Below are 21,846 nucleotides of genomic sequence, written 5' to 3'. Positions count from 1 at the left end.
TAACCCTCACCACTGTGCGAAATGCGCAGACATAAAGAATACATCCACACAAGTATTATATACGATTGAATATTCACAAAGGCAGTGAACATGATGGAGGATGAAATGCAAATATCACACAACATCACGATGACAAGTTGATTACATGGGATCACGGAGTCGTCCCAATAATCACAGCAAGGTCAATAATTTAGCTTATTCAGTCATTATGAGAGTTATATCCACATTCTATACATTGATGAAATCAGTGCTTTATACACAAATATACAAGAATATGATGGCAAAGTTGCCCACTATAACTGATTTACATTCCATTCTCCAATGAATGCAATAAACCAATACATATAACCTCGTGCTCCCATAAACTGTACAAAATAAAAATGTAGTCAAAATGTCAGAAAACATTAACAAAAAACATAAAATATTGCTCATATATGCAACAAAAGCATTATTCCAAAATGCATGTTATTCAACATGTTGAAGGTATATGCAAAAAGCCAAAGCTTCCCGTCAAACGTTCACACAATTACCATGATATTACTAACACAATAACATTAAAACATTAACAAAATTTCTTTGGCTCTAATGTCCATCTGTATGTTACTTGAACTCAGAACAAAGTATAATATTCAGCAAGCATAAGACAAATGAAGGTAAAATAAACACCATCATGGCACTGTCATACTATACAACACCTCAGTACCTCTAAATGAATAATAACATCTACAAACAACATATTCCTAGTGATCTATATTCCCCAAAACTCAATATAAAAAGAAAAAAGCAGAGACCAATGTAAAACATAATCTAACTAATTTCAAATGTGATCTAACTTCCATATTTCCAAAATTAATCATAAACAGAATCATCACTGTCCATTTCTCTAGACTACAATGAGATGAGGATGCCATCAATTTTTGCAGAGTTTTATATAGCGCAAACTGGACCCGAATTCAATTGGGTATCAGAACGCTTTACATAGCACCAGTTACATTACATGAGGACACACATTCATTTTTTTTTTTAGGCACGGAGAGATTAAGTGATTTGCCCAGAATCACAGGATGTTCAGTGCCATTACCGAGACTCGAACCCAGTTCTCCAGGTCCGAGGTTGAGCGCCCTAGCTGTTAGGCCAACTCCTCTCCCCTGCCCCATTTCTTCCTGCTGGAGTAGAGCCCACTCAACTGCCTCAAGCTGTTCATGGTGCGGTATGGATGTATATAGTGCCACCACATCCACTGTGCATAAGCAGATTTCTACTCCTGATCGTAACCAAAGCTCACCTAAAAGTTTCAAAAAGTGGTGGAGTTCTGCACATAAGTGGCACCTGATTATACTATCGGCTGAAGGAAAGTGTCCAAATAGTATCCAATCGGTTCATGGATCGACCCGCAACCCGATACTATGGGGCGAAACAGGGGATCTCTGAGGTGCTTATGAATTTTTGGTAGCATGTAGATCTCAGGTCTACGAGGAAATCGTGAAAATAAAAATTCAGAGGTCTTTTCAGAAATCCAACCCATGTCCTTTGCATGCGATAAAATCTTTAAGAGAATCTCCTGGAACTCTGAAGTGAGATCATGATTCAAGGGCAGGTATGTTATCTCATCAGATAACATAAGTTCCACTTTATTATCATAAAAACTCCGGTCCATCAACACTAGCGCTCCTCCCTTATCTGCTGGAGAAAATATAATGGATCTATTCTCTCGCAAAGATTTTAATGCTTTCCTCTCTGTCATAGTTAAGTTATGCTTCTTTTTGGATGGAGCTGGTAAATGCGCCAGATCTTTCTGCACTAGAGTTTCATATGAGTCAAGAACCTTATCACTTATAGGGGAAATGAATGTACTTTTGGGTCTAAACTTCTTTAGGTCTAGACTCGAATCCCCAAATCTCCTGATGTGTTATCCTGGTTACAGAAAAAATACCGTAATCTTAACTTTCTCATGAATTTATACAAGTCTATCTCTAAACTCAAAGGTTTCAAGTAGAAAATAGGTACAAAAGTAATCCCCTTGTTCAACACAGCCACCTGAGAATCAGTGAGCTGAACTGATTAAATGTTCACAACTAGTGTTTCTTCTGCCTTCGACCTGTGCTGGTCGATTTTACCACATCCGCGGCCTCTTCGGGTTTTGTTGCTTCAGGTTGTACCAACACTTGGTCTATGGGCGGATTGTTGGCTGCAGAGCTGATATCTAAAAAAGAAAACTTGGGAACTGATGTATCTGCTTGTACAGTTCCTGATGTGGATGGGACTGGGGCTCTTGTCATACGTGTGTCACTCACTGATGCTAAACTCTCTTCAGAAGAAGTAGTACCTGATTTCTGAAAGGTGCTTTTTGTGCATAAATCTCCGCCCAAGAGTATACCTCGTCTAATTTTTAATCCATTGTGTCCCTCCTGAATTTACGGACCTTGCGGTCATGGATTTCTTTAGCATAAACGTCTAACTTCATATTGATCTCCTCTAATGTAGTAACCCAGTTTTCTGCCTCCATGCATTGTTTGACAGAGTCTTGCAGCTCCTTAATTTCTTGTTCCAAGCCTATCAAGACAGAAGACAACTCCTCTACAATTAACAAAATAGGGTCCAGCAAACACTTGTTCAAAATGGAATACCATTTATCCATAAACTTTTTATTTGTTTTAAACATCATTGGTTTCAATGGTAATCTCAACCCCCTCGGTATTCTACTTGCCTTATGATATTGTATGAGGGTAGTGGCGTGAAGCCTTTGATTAATCTCACGATGCATTAGATATTCTAGTTGACGTAATTGTTGTGTTCCTGGTCCTTGGGTAATATCAAATGACCTGACTTCCCGGATGAGGCCATATATGTCCTGTGCTTCTGCCACACTATATACTTTGTGTTTATTTTACCTTCATTTGTCTTATGCTTGCTGAATATTATACTTTTTTCTGAGTTCAAGTAACATACAGATCGGCATTAGAGCCAAATTCATTTTGTTAATGTTTTAATGTTATTGTGTTATTAATATCATGGTGATTGTGTGAACATTTGACAGGAAGCTTTTGCTTTTTGCATATACCTTCAACATGTTGAATAACATGCATTTTGGAATAATGCTTTTGTTGCATATATGAGCAATTTTTTATGTTTTCTATTGTTTTCTGATATAGTACACGTTCAAAATAATGTGACATTTTTACTACATTTTTATTTTGTACAGTTTATGGGAGCACGAGGTTATATGTATTGGTTTATTGCATTCATTGCGGAATGGAATGTAAATCAGTCATAGTGTGCAACTTTGCCATCATATTCTTGTATATTTGAGCATAAAGTGCTGATTTCATCAATGTATAGAATGTGGATATAACTCTCATAATGACTGAATAAGCTATATTAGTGACCTTGCTGTGATTATAGGGAGGACTCCATGATCCCATGTAATCAACTTGTCATCGTGATGTTGTGTGATATTTGCATTTCATCCTCCATCATGTTCACTGCCTTTGTGAATATTCAATTGTATATAATACTTGTGTAGATATATTCTTTATGTCTGCGCATTTCGCACAGTAGTGAGGGTTATTCATATTATTTTTTCTAACTTTTTTCTTCTTTCTATTCTTTTATATGCTCACGGTTTGATTACATGTCTTGCATGTCATTACTGATTAGTTTTTACCTTTAGTTTTACATTCCTTCAGATTTTGTTACTTGGTTGAATTCTATTTTACAGTTATGGGCACTCAGTTACTATGGTCGAAATCTCTGTTTGTTTAACTGGTGTTTTTTTACTTTAACCCCTTTTTCATTACGTTCAATTTATCATTACTCAGCGTGAGACGTCATTCACAGGAACTGATTCCTGTCATTTCCAATATGGCAGCTAACTTTGTTTACTGTGGTGTTTTCACTTTAGCCCCCTTTTTTTATTTTGTTGATTTTCTTGTCACTCAGCGTGTGACGTCATTCACAGGAACCGAATCCTGTTTAAATTTACCGCAATTTGGGTCCTCACAAACAGACTGCTTCTCGTATATTGACACAAGAGGGATATGGCGCGTTATTCGCTCTCTGTAAGTTTTTAACTAATAGGGCCTAATCACTGAAATTAGAAAGACTTTGGTTTCATCCTTTACTCCTTTCTTTGTAGGTAGGTTTAGGTAGGTTCTATTGTGGTGATTTGCTGGTGAGTTGCGGTACTTAAAGAAGTCTGAAGTCCCTTTTAATGTCCCCATTTCCTGTCATAGGTAAGCGTAGTATGATACACTTTAAGTATGGTTGGGTTCAGGGAATTTATGTTATGGCATTATGAGTGATTGGCACTTCTCTTACAGGAGAATGTGAAATGCTAACAACAGGGAGATTCCCTTGAAGTCCTTTTATATATGGAGTGATACATGATAGATATACAAGATTCTTAGGACTGCGTACTTTATTACCATCATTGCATTAGACTGGTGATTTTTTTCTGTTATCTGTGATACATATCGATGAGCTTTTAGGTGTCTTTTACACTCAGAGCTTGTTGACTTTGAGCCTTTTTATTCTCTCACCTTCTTGTAGAACTCAACGGTTGTGGAATTATTGGTGACAGTGGTGTCATCTTCCAGGCATTGCTCTTTGGGGCATTGTACCGATTGTTACATATTATTCATTAGCAGACTGCTGTTTACGGTTCTCCACCGAGTAGGTACATTTTTTTCTGGACTCATGGTTTATCACATTTGGCGTTTTTTTGATTTTTCTTTTTTTCCAATAGTAACGGTTCTGTAATAATTTGCTCTTATTGCAGATTTAGCATCCTGTGTTTCAACACTTTACTATGACGCATGTGATTTCTTACCGTCTATTCTCACGGTGTCTGATTCACATTGGGTTCTTATACTATTTGCTTTTCTTTTGCTTTCTTCATCACTTCAAACAGTTCTCTAGATAACTTTATATCATGACAGTTTTTTATAATTTGGATATTCATCCTAATAGACGCAACCTTTTAATCTTCTCCGGATGGTGTAGGCCTTGTTGCTTTATTGTACAGAATTGTTAAACCATTTTTCTGATTGCATATTTGTTCATTTGTAGATTTCCCCTGACGAAGGGTGATTGTCTCACCCGAAATGCATTGTCTACATTAATGTGGTTGTTTCATATATTGGACTTGAGAGAGTAAAGTCCTGAAGTTTCCTCTTCAATAAACCAAGGAGACTTTGAAGATCAACAGTAGGATTCTGTGACTGTTTTGTTGATTATGAGAAGTTACATCAATGGTTTAAATTGATAATAATGTTTAATTTGTATTACTAATTGCCATGAAACATGTACTGACATTTTGTTAACGCACTCATTTTTGCGTGTTTTAGGTAGTGCGCTCTCTGTCTAAGACTTGCTTCCTAGATTTATCTCTTCTTTCTGAAAGGGTGGTAGGGCAGAACTACCCCAGAGTACGCACACCAAATTTGATAAATATTTTGATTCTTAGGTACCCTGGTTTACATTGTAGAAATTCAGTGCATCGACGCTGTTCTCAGATCTTACTTTTAGAAAGTTGACAGTTTCCTGCCTTTATCATTTGGTGCCTGCAACCTGTTCCTAGGTCACATGACTAGGTGTTGTTGGCAGCTAGCATTTGTGTATTCTCCCAGATAGTATTACAATAGAGGGTCTGGGTGTTGGCGGCATGGGTCATCCTGGTTTGATGGGGGGAACTGTCACCTACCACACTAGCACTTCAAAGGCACTGGCCTAGCACACTCTCAAAGGACTTCACACTAGCTTATTGTGCTGTCAGATAGACTGGGACCAGCGCAGGCAAGTAGGAAATTCCAGAATAGTCTGGGAGGGGACGCCAGAAGCTTCTCACACTTCAAAGGGGGCACCGGATACAACAATGGGACTCTCAGATCGACTCTTCAGTACACTCCTGGACCTCTGAACACTACTGAAGAAAGACTACCCTGCTGCTTGAGGCATTCCCTGCAGCCTGAAAAGGAAAACAAGTCCTGTACCCTTCACCTCAGGCAAAAGGACTCCAAGGGTCAGCTGACTGACCTCCTGTTCTGAGCTACAGCGACACACAAGTTCCAGAGGCCTCTCTGCAACTGCCCAGCTGACCTGCTAAAACTGGACCTGCCTTGACCTGCCAGAGCCTTGCTGGTCTCTGCTGTATCGAGTTCCAGATCCCCAAGTGGTGCCTCTCCAGTCCTGGGCCATTTATGCAGCAGCAGTTGAGCTTCTCCTTAAAGAAAATGAAAAATCCTTAGTTTTTGGGCTCTTTGCAACAACAAACAGGCGTGTTTGTGCCAAGATCTTGCCACCTGCATAGACAGCCAACACAAAGCTCCAGTGATTCTGGCTCTTATACAGCAACCACCAGCGGTGTCTGGCAACATGAGATCTGCACTTCACGCTATACCATCTACAGCTCATGGTGCCATTCAAACCGAATCTCTAGCAACAACCGTCCATGAAGCCCAACAGAATCTTTGCGCTATAGCAATGAGCACCTGCTACGCCTAGCCTGCTATTCGTGTTACAGCAACACCAATCATCTGCACTCTCCCTGTTCCTAGCGGCCTCACCCCCCTCGAACAGAATACTTCGTGCTGAACTTTAAGAAGGTAACTTTTGCAGCTGGACTAACCTGATCCCCATATCGGGCCTACGCTCCATCATGGTCTGCCTGAAATGATGACTTTCACCCAGTCCCGCACAACCAGATAACCACAGTTGGCGCTTTGTGCCTTTAGGGCTATACTTACCAGAAGTCTTCAAAATTGCATATATCAGGTTCTACTAATTGGACTTCTGTCATTTTGGTATCATATAGTTTATTAAATTTACCTCTATTTTTCTAATTGGTGTGGGATTTGTCTTGAATTGTGTTTTCACTTTATAACTGTTTGTGTACTGCATAAATGCTTTACGCATTGCCTGACTGCTTCTGTGCCAAACTACCAGAGGGTTGAGCACATGCTTTTTGTGGTTCACGCTTACAAAGATTGTGGCTCTTTGCTTGTGTAGGGTTTCACCCCTGCCACCCCCATCAACCAACAACCCAGTTTCTCAATTTGGTGCTTAGTGGTAGGATCCAGTACGTGTGTTTGTGCAGTACCATATAGTGTTTTGTGTAACACAAAAAATCCCAGTATTACTAATTTGAAACCACATTTGACCTCTTTTTAAATTCTCCTCTTTTCTCTCAAATTGGTAATTTCCCCAAAATTCTTTCGTATTTCGCCTTCATAGACTTTGGACTCTTTTGTTGTTGCATCTGTGATACCTTGCCAGAATGGAGAATGAAAATGGATCCAAACTGCATATCATACTACAATATGAGGGAGTCAAAGAAGTTCTGCAAGGAGAGTGTCTGACCGTGAAGAAGGAGTCCACTAAGCAGGACCTTCGGGATGCCAGTATGATTTTGAGGTAGCACACTGGTGGAAGACTTCTACAGAGGAACAAGAGGGTGATGGCCCTGAGAAGGATGATAAGGAGGAGGAAGGAAGTGACTTAGCAATGGCTCCAGATGAGAGAGGGCCCCCCCAGAGATGGAGTCCCGTGATGGATCCAATGCGGGAAGCAGTGTATCCACCCACACCCTGTCTCCAGAAGAGTTGAAAGACAGACAGGCGGAGAGGGACCTGAAGATGCAGCTAGACTGACTGGCTGCAGAGCAGAAGTCAGAAAAGCTGAGGTCAGAAAAGGCATTAGAAAGGAGAGGGCTGAGGCTGACACTTGGCAGTAAAAAAGGATGCTGTGGGCTCATGAACGGACTCTAAAGGATTAGGTCTTGAATGCCAAACATCTGTCAGAGTCCAGCAGAAATGATGACAGCAGCAGCATAATGTCCAATGGAGATCGCAGAGTCCACATACCCAAAGACTAGGTGTCCTGCTTTGAGATGGGGGATGATATTGATAGGTGGTTTACAGCCTATGAGTTAGGCCTTAGATTGCATAGGATCGCAGAGGGGTTTTGGGGGGCCAGTCTGTAGAGGAACATGTTAGTTGTATGGAGGATACCCTATTGGTGTTAGAGGTGGCTGACCAGATGTCCTATACCCCCAGGAAAGCAACCATGAACACTAAGTTTAGCCTCACCCAGAGGGATACGGCTTAAGGTTTAGGGACCGTCACAGTCTGATGGACCAGTCTTGGGTAGATTTTCTGGACTTCTCCAGTAAGACATTGAATGGTTGGGTGAAGTTAATAGATATTAGGGGCTATATGATCTAATTTTGAGAGTACACATGTTCAGTAACTGTTTCACAGAGTTGCTCCAACGATTGGTTGACTGCAAGCTCACCGACCCCAATGAGCTTGCAAAGGAGGCAGACATTTTGGTTAGTACCAAAGAGTCTGTGAAAAGTACCTGGAAGTGCTCCTGAGAAGGGTGGTTCAGGTTTGCCCCAACAGAGGTACACAGTGACCCAGATAGGTTGGAGAATAGTGTGGGGGGGAAGGATTCCCATACCCCTTCTAAGAATAGGAGGGGAGGTTCTGGTGGGCAGTGGTCCAGAGTCCCCCATTGCGATCCCCAGTACTTTGATTGCTCCGAGCTGGGGCACAAGTGAGGGAACCTGATCTCTCCCAAAAGAGCACCCTTTAGTGTGAGCTTCACAAGGGTATGTAGCCTCCAGATGCCCATTGAACACATTGTGGGTACCTTATTAACACCAGTGTCCGGCGAGCTGGAAATGGCGGCCAACCATGGCACCCTGAAAGTTCTGCTTTCTGGGGTCCCACTCCCATGCAAAGTGTAGGGAAGCTCATAGGTAGGGGAAGGAAGGACTCACCCCTGCCACCTGTTCAGCCTCAGGGTACAGACCCTGGGCTGGGGAACCAATCTCAGGCTACAATCTCTGGACTGGTGGAAAGGAAAGTAGAAAAAGTGTGCCTATCACCTGAGGAATTTTCACCCCTCTCTGAGAAACCTCAGAGGTCATAGTACCCTGTATGGTCTATTGCCTGGTCCTTGACACTGACAGCTGTTAGTGGCCAATGTTTGCAACTGTCCTTATAGGCAGAGTTTTCCTTGTGTTGGGGACAGAAGTCTGATCCTAGGGGCAGAATATGCCACATCACTTAGCTTGCCATGTTGGTACTGTCTGCCTATGGGGATGCATCTCTGAGCAAGTTAAGGTTAGGCGCTTCACAGATAGGGTCCACAAGTGACGAAAAGGGTTCCCCATGGGTCTGTCCAGTGGCTCAGAAGAGTGTAGACAGAGGGATCCAACTGAGTTCAGAAGGGCATTGAACTGAATTATGTCTCTGCAGTAGTAGGGCATTCTCCATGTTATATCGCCTAAGCAGAAAGCCCATCCACATATTGATTAATCTAGTCTGGCTTTAGGTTGGTGAGTGGTCATTTTAGACCTGGCCCTCTCTGCAGGTTCACCCCCAAACATATTGCCTTCACCCCTCTTGTTTTCTGAATCTGTTTTTGTTGGCCCTAGGACTCTGCGCACTTTGCCACTGCTGACCAGTACTAAAGTGTTTGTGCTCTCTCCTTTAAAACTGGTAAGATTGGCTTATATCCAATTGGCACATTTAATTTACTTTTAAATCCCTAGTAAAGTAGTACTACACCTACCCAGGGCCTACAAATAAATGCTACTAGTGGGCCTGCAGCACTTATTGTGCCTCCCACTTAAGTAGTCTTTTTAAAAGCATGTCTCAATCCTGCCATTGCAGCCTATATGTGCAGTTTTAAACTGCCATTTCGACCTGGCAAAATAAACCTTTTGCCAGCCCTAAACATCTCTTGTACTTTTAAGTTTTACATTTCCTGTTACTGAAAAATTCTCAAATTCATTTTTCATTTTTGCAAGCCTACCTCTCCCATAGGATAACCTAGGTTAACCTTATTACATTCAATAAGTGATCAATTTAGATTACAAGCAGGTAGGAATGTCATGTTTGTTGACTGAGGAATGTAATTTAAAATCTTCTTTAATGGAAAAGTTGGATTTTAAGTGACAATTCTGGTGCCTGCAATCTGTTCCTGGGTCACATGTGTAGGTGTAGCTGGCAGGTAGCCTTTGTGTATCCCTCCTAGACAGTAACACAATAGAAGGTGTGGTTGTTGGCTGGATGGACCATCCTGGCTTGATGGTCGGGACGGAGCTATCACCTACCACATTAGCACTTTAAAGGCACTGGCCCAGCACACTCACAAATGACTTCACACTAGCCTATTGTGCCCCTAGAAAGACTGGACCAGGGCAGGGAGGCAGAAAATTCCAGGCAGAAGTTTCTCCCACTTCAAAATGGGACCCTCAGACCCACTTTCAGTACACTCCTGGACCTCTGGATACTATTAAAGAAGGACTGTGCTGCTGCCAGAGGAATACCCTGTTGCTTGAGCCCTTCCTTGCAGTCTGAGAAGGAAGACTAGACCTGCACCCTTCAGCCCAGGTGAAGTGACTCCATAGATTAGCTGGCTGACTTTGTGTTCTGAGCTACAGGGTTACAACAAGCTCCAGAGGCCTCTCTGTAACTGCTAGCTGACCTGCTGCAACCGGACCTGCCTGCACCTATAACCGGACCTGCCTAAACCCTGATGGCCTCGGTGGAGTGAGTTCCTGATCCCTAAGAGGTGCCTCTCAGGTCCTGGACCCATGGTGTGGCATTAGTTGAGCTACTCCTTGAAGAAAAGGAGAAATCATTAAGTTTGGTGATCCTTGTGACCACAAACAGGCCCGTTCACACTAAAGATCTTGGCGCCCGCCAACGCGAAGCTCCAGTGAACCCGTCTCTGTGAGCTACAGTGACCATTAGTAAAGACTGGCAAAGCGAGATCTGCTCTTTGCACTAAAACATCAAAAGCCTGCAGTGACTGCCAATGTGAATCTCTAGCAGCGATCGGCCATGATGTCCAACTGGATATTTGTGCTACAGTGACGACTACCCACGACACCAGGTCTGATCTTTGCACTACAGTGATAACCATCTTCAACACTTTCCATGCTCCTCAAAGCCTACTTCGCCTATAACAGAACTCTTCGCGCTGGACTTTAGAAGGTAACTTTTTCATCAGGACTAACCTGATCCCTGTATCAAGCCTGCACTCCATCATGGTCATCATGAACTTGTGACTTCCATCCGGTTTTGCACAACCAGTTAACCATGAGTCATGCTTTTGTGTCTTTAAGAGCTATACATACCACAAATCTTCCAAATTGCCTATCTTCCATTATACTGATAGGACTTTTGTCATTTTGCTGTCAAACAATTTATTAACTTTTTCTGAATTGGTTTGGAATTTTTCTTGAGTTGTGTTTTCACTTTATTACTGTGTGTGTGCTGCATACATTCCTTACACATTGCTTCTAAGTGAAGACTAACTGCTTTTGTGCCAGGCTACCAGCGGGTTAAGCATACATTAATTGAATGACTTTTTGTGGTCCACCCTGGCATGGATTGGTGCTGTTGTGTGAGTAGCTTTTCACTTCCCTCAACCAACAACCCACTTTCTCTCAGGGGGCATAAAAGTGGACCCCACAAATCTCCTCTCAGAACACAACTTCACCTGTGATTATTAGAAGAAGGATTTCCCTTCTGTTGGAATCATGAAGAAAGTCTGGACCCATTTTCTTTGAGACCTGGACTCAAGAAGGGATTCCAAGGGTCCATGTGTTGACCTTTCATTTGAGCTACAGGGACACAGTAAGCTTCCAGAGACCTTTTCCTGCAACTACCTGGAGGACGAGTTCCAACTGGACCTTCCCTGGACCTGCTACTGGCCTCAAATGGAATGAGTCCTAACCCTCAAGTGGTGCCTCCCATGTCCTGGACCCTTGACTGGCATTAGAGTGTACTTCTGCTGTCCAACCTGCTAAAGTTGGGACATAGAACCTTTTCAACAACTTTTCTGTGTGACCGCCTTTGAGCCGAAGCCATTGACGTATCTAGTTTCCACTCCCTGTCTAAGGGTATGTGAAGGTCCACAAAAAGCTCAAAGAAGTCCATAGTCAAATTATAAGGGATTAGGTTAACCAACATGTAGGCAGCAGAAAAACCTTCATCTGCAAAGCAGAGTTTCATTTTCGTCTCTATTTGAAAAAACTTCAGGGTTCACGAAAATGGCATAGTTTAAAAGGAAATTAGCGAATAGGGAAGGCCTCTGCAACTTAGCATACTCCTACATATGACATATTTTAACCCAATGAAACCTATTTAACAAATGTGAACGCAAGAAAAGGACAATGGGGCATATTTACAAAGAAGTGATGGACCGCGGCGTTAGCCTACTTGGTTTAACGCCGCGCTCCACCACTTCTGAAATGCAGGGCTGCACCTTATGTGTGCTGCTTTGTGCAGCATAGATAGAAGTAGCAACTTGTCATATTTAAAATGATTGTTTATGTGCAGGAAGGGACACCTTCCTGTTCATAAACAATCATGCATGAATGACGTTTTGCTGTTCTTACGTGTGCTCCATAATGCAGCATACATAAAAACAGCAAAACCGAGAAGAAATAAAGCATTTCTCCTTGTTGTGCCTGGTTAAGACCAGATTTTCCCTGGTCTTAATTTTGGCGCTGACCCATATTTACGCCACACTTGTAAATATGGGGCAGCATCAAAATCAATGGGTATTGCGGCAGAATGCCCACCACAACACCCGCTGCCCACCCCTTTCACGCTAAGTATAACGTGAAAGGGTGCCTTTTTTACAAGGCGGCATTAAGCCACGTTAAGTGGCTTCACACCGCCTTGTAAATAAGGCGAAGCCCCTATCGTCACAGGAACGTCTTTAAAAGTGACATTCCTGTGGCGATAGGGGCTTGTAAATATGCCCCAATGTTTCCTGCAAGGTCACATATGGAAGTCCTTGTCGACGGCCATCTATTCTCAAGTTTACATTATTGTTACAGATCTGAAAGAAAGAATCGATCTAGATTAAAAAAAATCTGTAAATGTAGGGCAGAGAAATGAAAAATATATTGATAAAATGGAAAAATCACTCATACCCTTCTTTAGATGGCATGCCATTCTGCTCAGTCGCCTTTTTCACGCGTAGCCCACTGCTGCCTGTTGGATTGGGTGGTTTCCTCTGCAGAATCTTCTGCCCTTCTTCCTGGAGAACCTTGAAGAGCAGTCCTCTTTGATTCCATGGGATGTAAGATTTTATTGTAAGTATGGTTTCCTCCATTTTTAGCTTGCAGGCTGTGATGTAGTCCAAGGCAGTGAGGTATGGACTACCTGCCAACATGCGGATAAGCCCACGCCCACAGAGGGCTTTGACACAACTGCTAGGGTGAGGGGAGTCATGCTCCACAATTTGCTGGAAATCTTCCAGGGCCCCATGATGATCATTGGTGTGGAGCTGACAGAAGCCCCGCAGGACCAAAAGCGTGTTGTAATAGGTTTTTTGCTCTGACACCAACAAGTGGTTGCAGATGTCCAAAGCCCCTCGGAAATCCCCAGCAAGCAACTGGCAGTCTGCAAGGCGGACACTCATTTCACGCTTGGAGCTGGGAGATATATGAATTAGAAACTGAAGGGTCTGGATTATGGGCAGGAGTAGCAGAGCTTCTGTGTTAGACCTCAGCTCTGGTCGCGTACGTACTGCTTCCCTAAAGTCTGAAAATTCAGATTCGAGGGCATGCTTAGCTTTCTCCTCAATCCTTTCCGCATCCTTGGTGGAGCAAACCTCTTCAAAGTGTTTTTTAGCCAGGGTGGGGCTGCTCTGGAAGGCTCCTGCTAAGTCCTGTAGCATCTCTTTGGTATGGGCACCCAACGAAACATAAGCCATAGCCCGGTCCACGAGTAGACAACAAATTTTATCAGATTTGAGGTTGCCCTCCAAGGATAAGGCATTGATAGCCTTGGAGTAGACAACCACACACTCTTCATAGTTGCAGTTCTCAAGCAAGTATGCTGCCTCTGTCCTGCAAATACGCATATCATCGGGTGCCAGGCAAGAAAGAAAGCGGTGGCAGTCCCCAAGAAGGCTGTCACGATAGGCACTGTCTGCATCCTTCTCGTGCGCAGAGATGTAGCTGCGAAAGGCCTGTGTGATTTGTGGGAGATATTCCTTCTGCTTTCTACTAACATATTCCATGGTGTCTTGTCTGTGCTTGACAAAGGCCTGTACGTAGTCCACAACCCCATTGCTGGAATGGGTTTGGGACAACACCCATGCCAGAGCCCTGGTGAGTAGCAGCTGCACTGAATGCTGAGGGTAGGTGTTTAACAAGGAGTTGCACCTGCTCACTACTTCTTCGTATCGCTGGCCATGCAGCAAAGTGCTCATCTTGTAGATGCACGCAGCAATGTTGTTTGGGCAAAGGGTTGATAGGAAAACGGCAGCAATGCCAGTGTTGAGGGAGACAATGGACATGCCATCACACTTGAGTTTGGGTATTTCGCTGTCACCTAGGCACCAGCTCTCTAGGGTGGCAATGACGCCCTTCCATTGCAAGTCCTCCAGGGATCTGATCTTCTGCAAGGCAACAGGGGCATTGCAGCTGAATGCGGCCATGTAAAAAGCTGTACCTGATAGGACATCTCTCTTAGCGAAATGCAGGTCGCCATCTCGGCACAAGCGAGCCATCAGCTCCTGAGCGGACATTTCAAAGGCATTCAACTTCACATCGTTGTCCAAAAGACAGAAGGCAGATTTCACTGGGCACCTGCAAGAGGAACAGAAGATGGATATCAAACCAGGGGAGGCTAGAAGAAAATGAATCAGGTAGTATTTGAGAAGCACATAAAATGTGAGTGCACACATGAATTGTAATTGATTCGCTTCTTGCACTAGCACCATTATTGAGATAGTTGAAAGCACAGCCATATCATTTTAGTCATAATCCATTTCCTTAATCAATCGTACTCGTGATGAAGCATTTACACAGATCATCCTTTTTATTAAATCCGTGAATCTTCTTCTGAATAACTAGATGTGAATCATGGAGTTAACCCCCGCTTTTGTTTATGAGTACACGCGGCAGTCTTGCTCAGTTGACCTTCCTCCGTGGTTCTGAAGTAGGTGTTGAATCTGGGAGGGACAGTGATGTGGCTTATACTTCTTCCTAATGAATCTGGAGAGAGGGCTCGCTAACGTGGGCATCTGGGGGCGAGACTCACCACTATAGGAGGGATGGAGGAGGATGAGATGGCCAGACTGGTGCTTTATCCCACTGTCTAATATCACATTAGTATCGAGGTAGAGCAGTGAGCATACACGCGCACACACACACACTCACACTCATACACATACAAACTGCATACAGATGTTGTTATTGTGTGTGTGTGCGTGCGTGTGTGTGCATGCATGCGTCTGTGTGTGTGTTTAGGATGCAGAGAGGGCTGTATGTCAGGAAATTGTTAGCAAAAACATTGTCTGACAGAAAATAATGCAGCCTGAATATTGTTTAGAAAAACATCTTTCGATTTGGATATAGATGTTATACTATTAATACTCATGGAACAATATTTTGGTAAACAATACTTAGGACACAATATTCTTGCCAGACGATGTTTTAATTACAATACTCTGGTAGGGCCTCAGAGTGCCAAAAAGTAGTCAAACATGTTTTGAACAGATGAAAAACGGTAGGATCAGTTACCTTTCTAATTAAACGATAGAACTACCATGCTATATGCCTTCTTACTTACAAGGTTAATCTATCGTCACTCTTTCTCTAAGCTTGCTTGCCTAGCTTTCTCCTTCATTGTCTTCCAATGACACAAAATGTCCTTCCTGCTTTTCTTTGGGCTGAAGCAGTGGGAACGGTTACCTGTGCATTAGGTGACTATAAATTACATGGGTTCGTTCAAAGCTGCATGTAAGAACTTTAACCTCTTTCATGGGCTCGCTTCATCTGGAGAAGAAAATGGAAAAATGGAACCCTACTAAATACCTCAGTTTAATTTGTCAAAATCTTTTTGTTGCACCGTTTTATTAACACATCGCTAGCCACCTGTGTGTGGAACAGACTTTCAGGAGAGCCACAGCAATGTCTGTCTATTTCAATATTCTAGAAGCAGTCAAAAGCTTTCTGTAGTGAGATCACAGCTGGCCTAAAATGAGATGATCAGATCCTCAAAGGAAGTAGGGCTATTCACCTTACGATGTGAATATTTTCACTCATGCCCCTTCCCTCGGTGGCTTATCCATGATCCCTTTAGTGGGGCTTTTAGGATTTGGCTAATAAGCTAAGTAAAGACAGGGATTGATGAATGAATATTTTTCCTTATCCCTGTCTTTACCTCCCACGTCCCACGTGCCATCCTCCCAGCTCTTAGGCTTGTAAGAGTGCCTTTACCACCAAAGAGAAACAAGAGTGAAGAGCCACAAGAAAAATATTAACATATTTTTTTTCTAAAAATCATCAATTAAACCACATTATTTAGAGACTGTTTGACAATGGCACGGCAAGAAGAGCTAAATGGAAAGATGATGGAGATGACGATTTTCAAGACTGGACCCCATGAAAGACTACAGATACCCTAAGCGGGTTGCTCATCTGCTTCAAAGATATAGAGAGTGTATCCCATTCCTATGAAGAAGGAAAATAAGAACAGAAAAGAGTCCCGAGAAACTCAGAGAAGATTATTTCTGCTTATTTGTCTATTTATTCATTTATTTGGTGTGTTTACTATTCTGTGTATCACGTTTTGGCTAATTTAAAGCACAAGAGAAGAAACAAAGTACAGTTTAGTAAGAGGATAAAACTATTGGAAGAGAGAAAGTCCCCAATAAGGGGTGATGGGTGAACCCCAGCTGGTTTTCGGTGATATTTGAACCCTGTAGTTTCGTGCTTTGTTGGAATGAGGTTTAGATCTCAAGACAGGCTGGAGGACATTCCACACTGGAAGTGGGCTTGCAAAGACAAGGAACTTCCTCTGTGTTTCATCGACTTTGAGACCATGAGTGGGCAAGATAGCAACTGATGCAGAGCGGTTTGTGACTGAGATGTAACACGGAGCTACTTTTGCAGGTATCTTGGGCCTCTTCACCAGAAGGCTCTATCAAATTTGCAGGGAACCTTTAATTTAAGTCTGACTTCACTGGTCTCAAGTGGCGCTCCTTCGGAGGAGGCCTGAGTGCTCCCATTTCAAAAGTGTAATGCCCGGCCTGGTATCGTGGCCCTTGTAGTCTGGCAATAAGTCATTTTGTGAGGCCAGTGGAATGATGTTACGATAGTCTAGGGGAGATATTACGAAGCCTCCCATCAGATCTATCGACTGGTTGATTTGGACTACTTCCATGGCCGGTTGGATTATTTCCACTAACAAATGGCAGACCTGAGAATCGAAAAGCCGTTATAACTCAGTTACAAAAGTAATGCATTAAAATTAAAAGATGAATTTCAATATATATATTTCTTGTCTCAATGTTAAATTTAATCTACTTCTCAGGTGACACTGGGAGTATGAAAAGTCCTAGATTCTAGCATCACTTTACATTGTGTCCTTGTGTGGCGAAGGATAGATGATTAGATGGAAGGATAGATGAAGGGAGTGTGGGTGGGTTGGATAGGTCGATTGATGGACAGAAAGACAGATTTTCGTTAAACTTATCAACAGAAAGTGATGGAGAATAGGTACGGTAAGGGAGGGATGGATGGATGGAATGACATAAGTTAAAACCTAACCCTATGTGAACCCAAATATCTCTCTTGAAGTTTCTTACATTTTAAGATATGAAGGTGGAGAATAGAGTTTGCAAACACAGATGTGGCAATTAAAACTGAATGTATACGTTGCCAACATTTGAGCACATTTACCAACTTTTTGTATAAATCAGAAAACTGTCCCGTTGATCAAAGAAAAAGATTTATCATATGCAAAAAAATATGGTGTTAATGTTGCAATCAACTTTTTGCGATCAATTTTAAGTTCAAATAGGAGGCGAGCAATAGATCATTGCTTAGTGACTCCCAGAGCCTGTGAGCTTCGCTGGCTTTGCATAGATAGCCTTATCTCGCGCGGACAGGAGCGGGGCGTCTGACAGGTGCCACGGCAGAGGCCGCTCTCGTCAAAAACCGGCCTTTATCTCGATGCAAACATCTTTCATCATTGATGCTTCCCTGTTCGGATACTTGGTGATGAGTTACTGTTATCATTGGCACTGCAATCGAAGGGGTTCACGCCGCGGAGTGCTGCTTTGGTCCATCATATCCCATCTCGCTTTCGCTGCCCGAAACCAGCGAGATCAGAATACTTGCCTGTCCTGTCAGCGCTCTCTGCTATTCGGGGCCTGACAGGCCCGGACTAAGAGCCCAAAGCAGCTCTGTTAAATTTTGACAGAGCAGTCCCCGTACAGTGTGTGAGTGAGCACAGCGAGCGAGCTTGACCACTACCAGGGTTTTTTTTTAGGAGAATTGCTTCCCAAGGAAATTTGGGGGAAAATAGCAAAAATGGGGCATTCTACAATAAACGTTTCATTATATGTTCAATTGTATTAGCTTTTAAAGCTTAGTAAATGATGACCTTGTAGTGCACCGGGATACCCAGTCATATCTATAGATATTCTTATGAAGAACACAAGAAATAGGACGTCAAGCACAAAAAATGAAATTTAATATAAGTGCACATATTCAATATTGAGCACAGCCAAATAGATGAGAAGAGAAACAATCTTTACAACGCTGTCATTACATCGTACTACCTTTACAACGCAGTCATTACAACGCAACATCCTTTACATCGCATGCCATTACAACGCAGCCATTACATCGCATGTCACTACAACACATGTCATTACAACGCATGTCACTACAACGCATGCCATCACAACACAATATAAGGTAAGTAATGGGGAATAGTAATTTTTACCCATCCCCTATCCAACACTTACCATACTGTTGCACTCACTGGAGTGGGAATAGTAGTTTTTACCCCTACACTATCCAACACATTACCCTACTGTTGCCCTAAAATTAATATGCGTTGTAATGGTATGCGCTGTAATAGTATGCACTGTAATGGAATGCTTTGTAAATGTAGTTTCTAAAAATGCATTGTGATGGCATGCAATGTAAAATCATGCGTTGTAATGGATGTTGCGATGTAAAAACTGTGTTGTAAAGGCATGTGTTGTAAATGTTTGTGTTGTATCATCATACATTCAGATGAGAATACAATGAAAGACCCTTTAGAGTGATGTTAGCATTCTCCACCCCAATAAGTGGCCCTGCAGGGCCAATTTTAGTGCTGATGGTTGCCCAGTGTGACAATATTTTTAGCCCCCCCCCCATAACCTCCTCCTCCACAGATTCCCTCATTATCACTCTCCACCAGTGCACTTCATCTCTCCATAGTGCCTCTCTCACATGTATTTCATTTGTTTTATAGTGCCTCTCATATCAGTGTAGGGTGTCGGAGCACTTTACATCTCACACACACATACAGAGACAATGAATCATAAATGTGTAGATCAATGTATGCAAAATGTTTCATATGACAAAAGGAAACTACAAGGCGTAAGATTTAAATGTCATCCATACTGGTAGGCATTTTTTAAGAGTGCTTGGTTTGGAGAAGCACAAACTCAGGATTCAAAACGTAACACAATGGTGAGGTTGGCTTTATAATAACAATTTATTTCTACCCAAACAAACCCTTAGTTTTTAGCAACATTAGGATAATGAAAGACTTGGAAAAAACAAAACTTTGTGATCTGTTTCATGCAGTTTGCTGATGGCAGTTCACAGCTCACTGTGCTCTATTACAATTGTAACTTATGAACTGCAAGTAATAAAAAGATCTCTATGACAAAGCAGTAACCCGCTGAGCTATCCACATAAAATACCTTTCTGTGATCAGCTTGATGCACGTTCTTTGTAGCAGGCATGTTAACCCTCTGCACAGAACTGCCACTAGAAAAATCTCTTATTCCTCTCCAGCAGGAACATTAATCACCAGAGATATATTGATATTTTTGTTGTTGCCTGAAAACGGCTGGATGTGAAAGGAGCTCTGCAGCGGGTGCTTTTAAACCAATAAGTTATTTTTAAACCCAGTGCCCTCTAGCTCAGGGATAAACTGCCCCCCTGTAACACAAGCATTGGCATAGCCAATAGGTCTCGCCTTTGGGACCTTATAAGTGTTTAGTCATGCAACAGTTAATGTTGTTGCACCAAGGATATTGTGCTGCATACCTAAATACTTACAAGGTCCCAAAAGTGAGACCCATTGGCTATGCTAATGCTTTTTTTTTAAAGCACGGAATATTAAGTGAATTGCCCAGAACCACTGGCTGTTCTGCCTAACGAAGACTCAAACCTCATTCCTCCAGTTCCAAAGTCGACAGCTCTGCCAATAGTGCCACATCAACTGCTGTGATCTAGGGCGGCACAAGTAAGATACAGGGGTATATAGTGGGAATGAAGGGCGGCACAAGTAGGATACATTGGTATATAGTGGGAATGTAGGGCGGCACAAGTAAAATACGGGCATATAATGGGAATAAAGGGTGACAAGAGATGGGCATATAGTGGGAATGAAGGGTGGCACAAGTAAGATACAGGGGTATATAGTGGAAATAAAGGGTGGCACAAGTAAGATACATGGGTATATAGTGGGAATGTAGGGTGGCACAAGTAAAATACGGGTATATAATGGGAATAAAGGGTGACAAGAGATGGGCATATAGTGGGAATGAAGGGTGGCACAAGTAGGATACAGGGGTATATAGTGGGAATAAAGGGCAACATAAGTAAGATACAGGGGTATATAGTGGGAATGAAGGGTGGCACAAGGAAAAGACACGGGCATATAGTGGGAATGAAGGGTGGCACAAGTAAGATACAGGGGTATATAGTGGGAATAAAGGGTGGCACAAGTAAGATGCAGGGGTATATGGTGGGAATGAAGGGCGGCACAAGTAAAAGACACAGGCATATAAGGGGAAGGAAGGGTGGCACAAGAGACGGGCATATAGTGGGAATGAAAGGTGGCACAAGAGAAGGGCATATAGTCGGAATGAAGGGTGGCACAAGTAAGAGACTGGGGTACATAAAGGGAATGAAGTCTTGAACAAGCACTATGGGGTGGAGTTACTGCGAGGAGGGGGGTAAAGAGAATATAAATGGCACAGACTGGAAGGAGGATGGGGGTACTGAAGTGAGGATGGCAGTGCAAGCAGAGTGAAATGGGCACGGAGGTAGTATCGACCATCAGGAGGGTCCCTCAGGAAGCTAGCCATGTACAGGGAGTGAAGCTGGAGGGATGGTGGTGTAGCCAGGAAGGTGAACAGCACAGAGAGATGATAGATGCAGAGGGACACAGAAGCATGGTGATATGGAAATGGAGGGCCGTATAGACAGAGTGAAGGTGGTACAAGGACAGCACCGTAGAGGTGATAGATAGGAGGACACGAAGCAATGCCGTTTGTGGGGATCGGACAGGCAGGAGGGGGCAGTGATCCGGGAAGAAAAGCGAAGGGAAAGGTGGAGCAGAGCAGACAGTCAGGAAGAAAAATGTTGGAGAGGCCAAATGGAGGGTAAAGGACAATGCAGGGTGGTGCGAGGTGGTGGGTAGTTTGTAGTACAGAATTGCTAACTGTAGTATGGTTAGTAGTGAGTAGTGCAAAAGCGCTGGCTCTGAGAGGGTTGGTAGTGAGTAGTGCCGGAGCGCTGGCTGTGAAGTCCCATATGGGACTGTGAAGGATTGCAGACAGAGTAGAAGCTTGCTTCGCAGTGAGCCTCACCTCCGATAGCAGTGATATCAGGGTGCCGAAGGAAGGTTGGTTTTTGGGTTGGTGGGCCCAGCACTTGAGCATGACATTGTACATAGCTGTGGGGCAGTCCTTCGTGTGCTGAAGTAAATAGCATGGAGATTCCATGTTTTTCAGCTGCTGGTGATGCTCTGAGAGGAAGGGAGGGGGGAGGGAGTGTGTCGGTGCTGC

At 43.0% G+C, this 21,846-nt stretch overlaps 1 protein-coding gene across 1 annotated transcript in view; it reads right to left on the bottom strand.

Annotated features, from left to right (window-relative positions):
• Positions 1-21,846, bottom strand: part of TTC34 (tetratricopeptide repeat domain 34) — a 625,964-nt gene that overhangs the window by 580,488 nt on the left and 23,630 nt on the right. Inside the window, exon 2 of the mRNA XM_085609186.1 lies at positions 12,959-14,623. Coding sequence (XP_085465312.1) covers positions 12,959-14,562 — 1,604 coding nt within the window. The 5' untranslated portion in view covers positions 14,563-14,623. The remainder of the gene's footprint in view (positions 1-12,958; positions 14,624-21,846) is intronic.

Source organism: Triturus cristatus, chromosome 1_2 (genome assembly GCF_964204655.1).
Source record: "Triturus cristatus chromosome 1_2, aTriCri1.1, whole genome shotgun sequence".
NCBI classification, from domain to species: domain Eukaryota; kingdom Metazoa; phylum Chordata; class Amphibia; order Caudata; family Salamandridae; genus Triturus; species Triturus cristatus.
The sequence above is the reverse complement of the archived record's forward strand: the minus strand, read 5'-3'. Positions and strand labels throughout refer to the sequence as shown.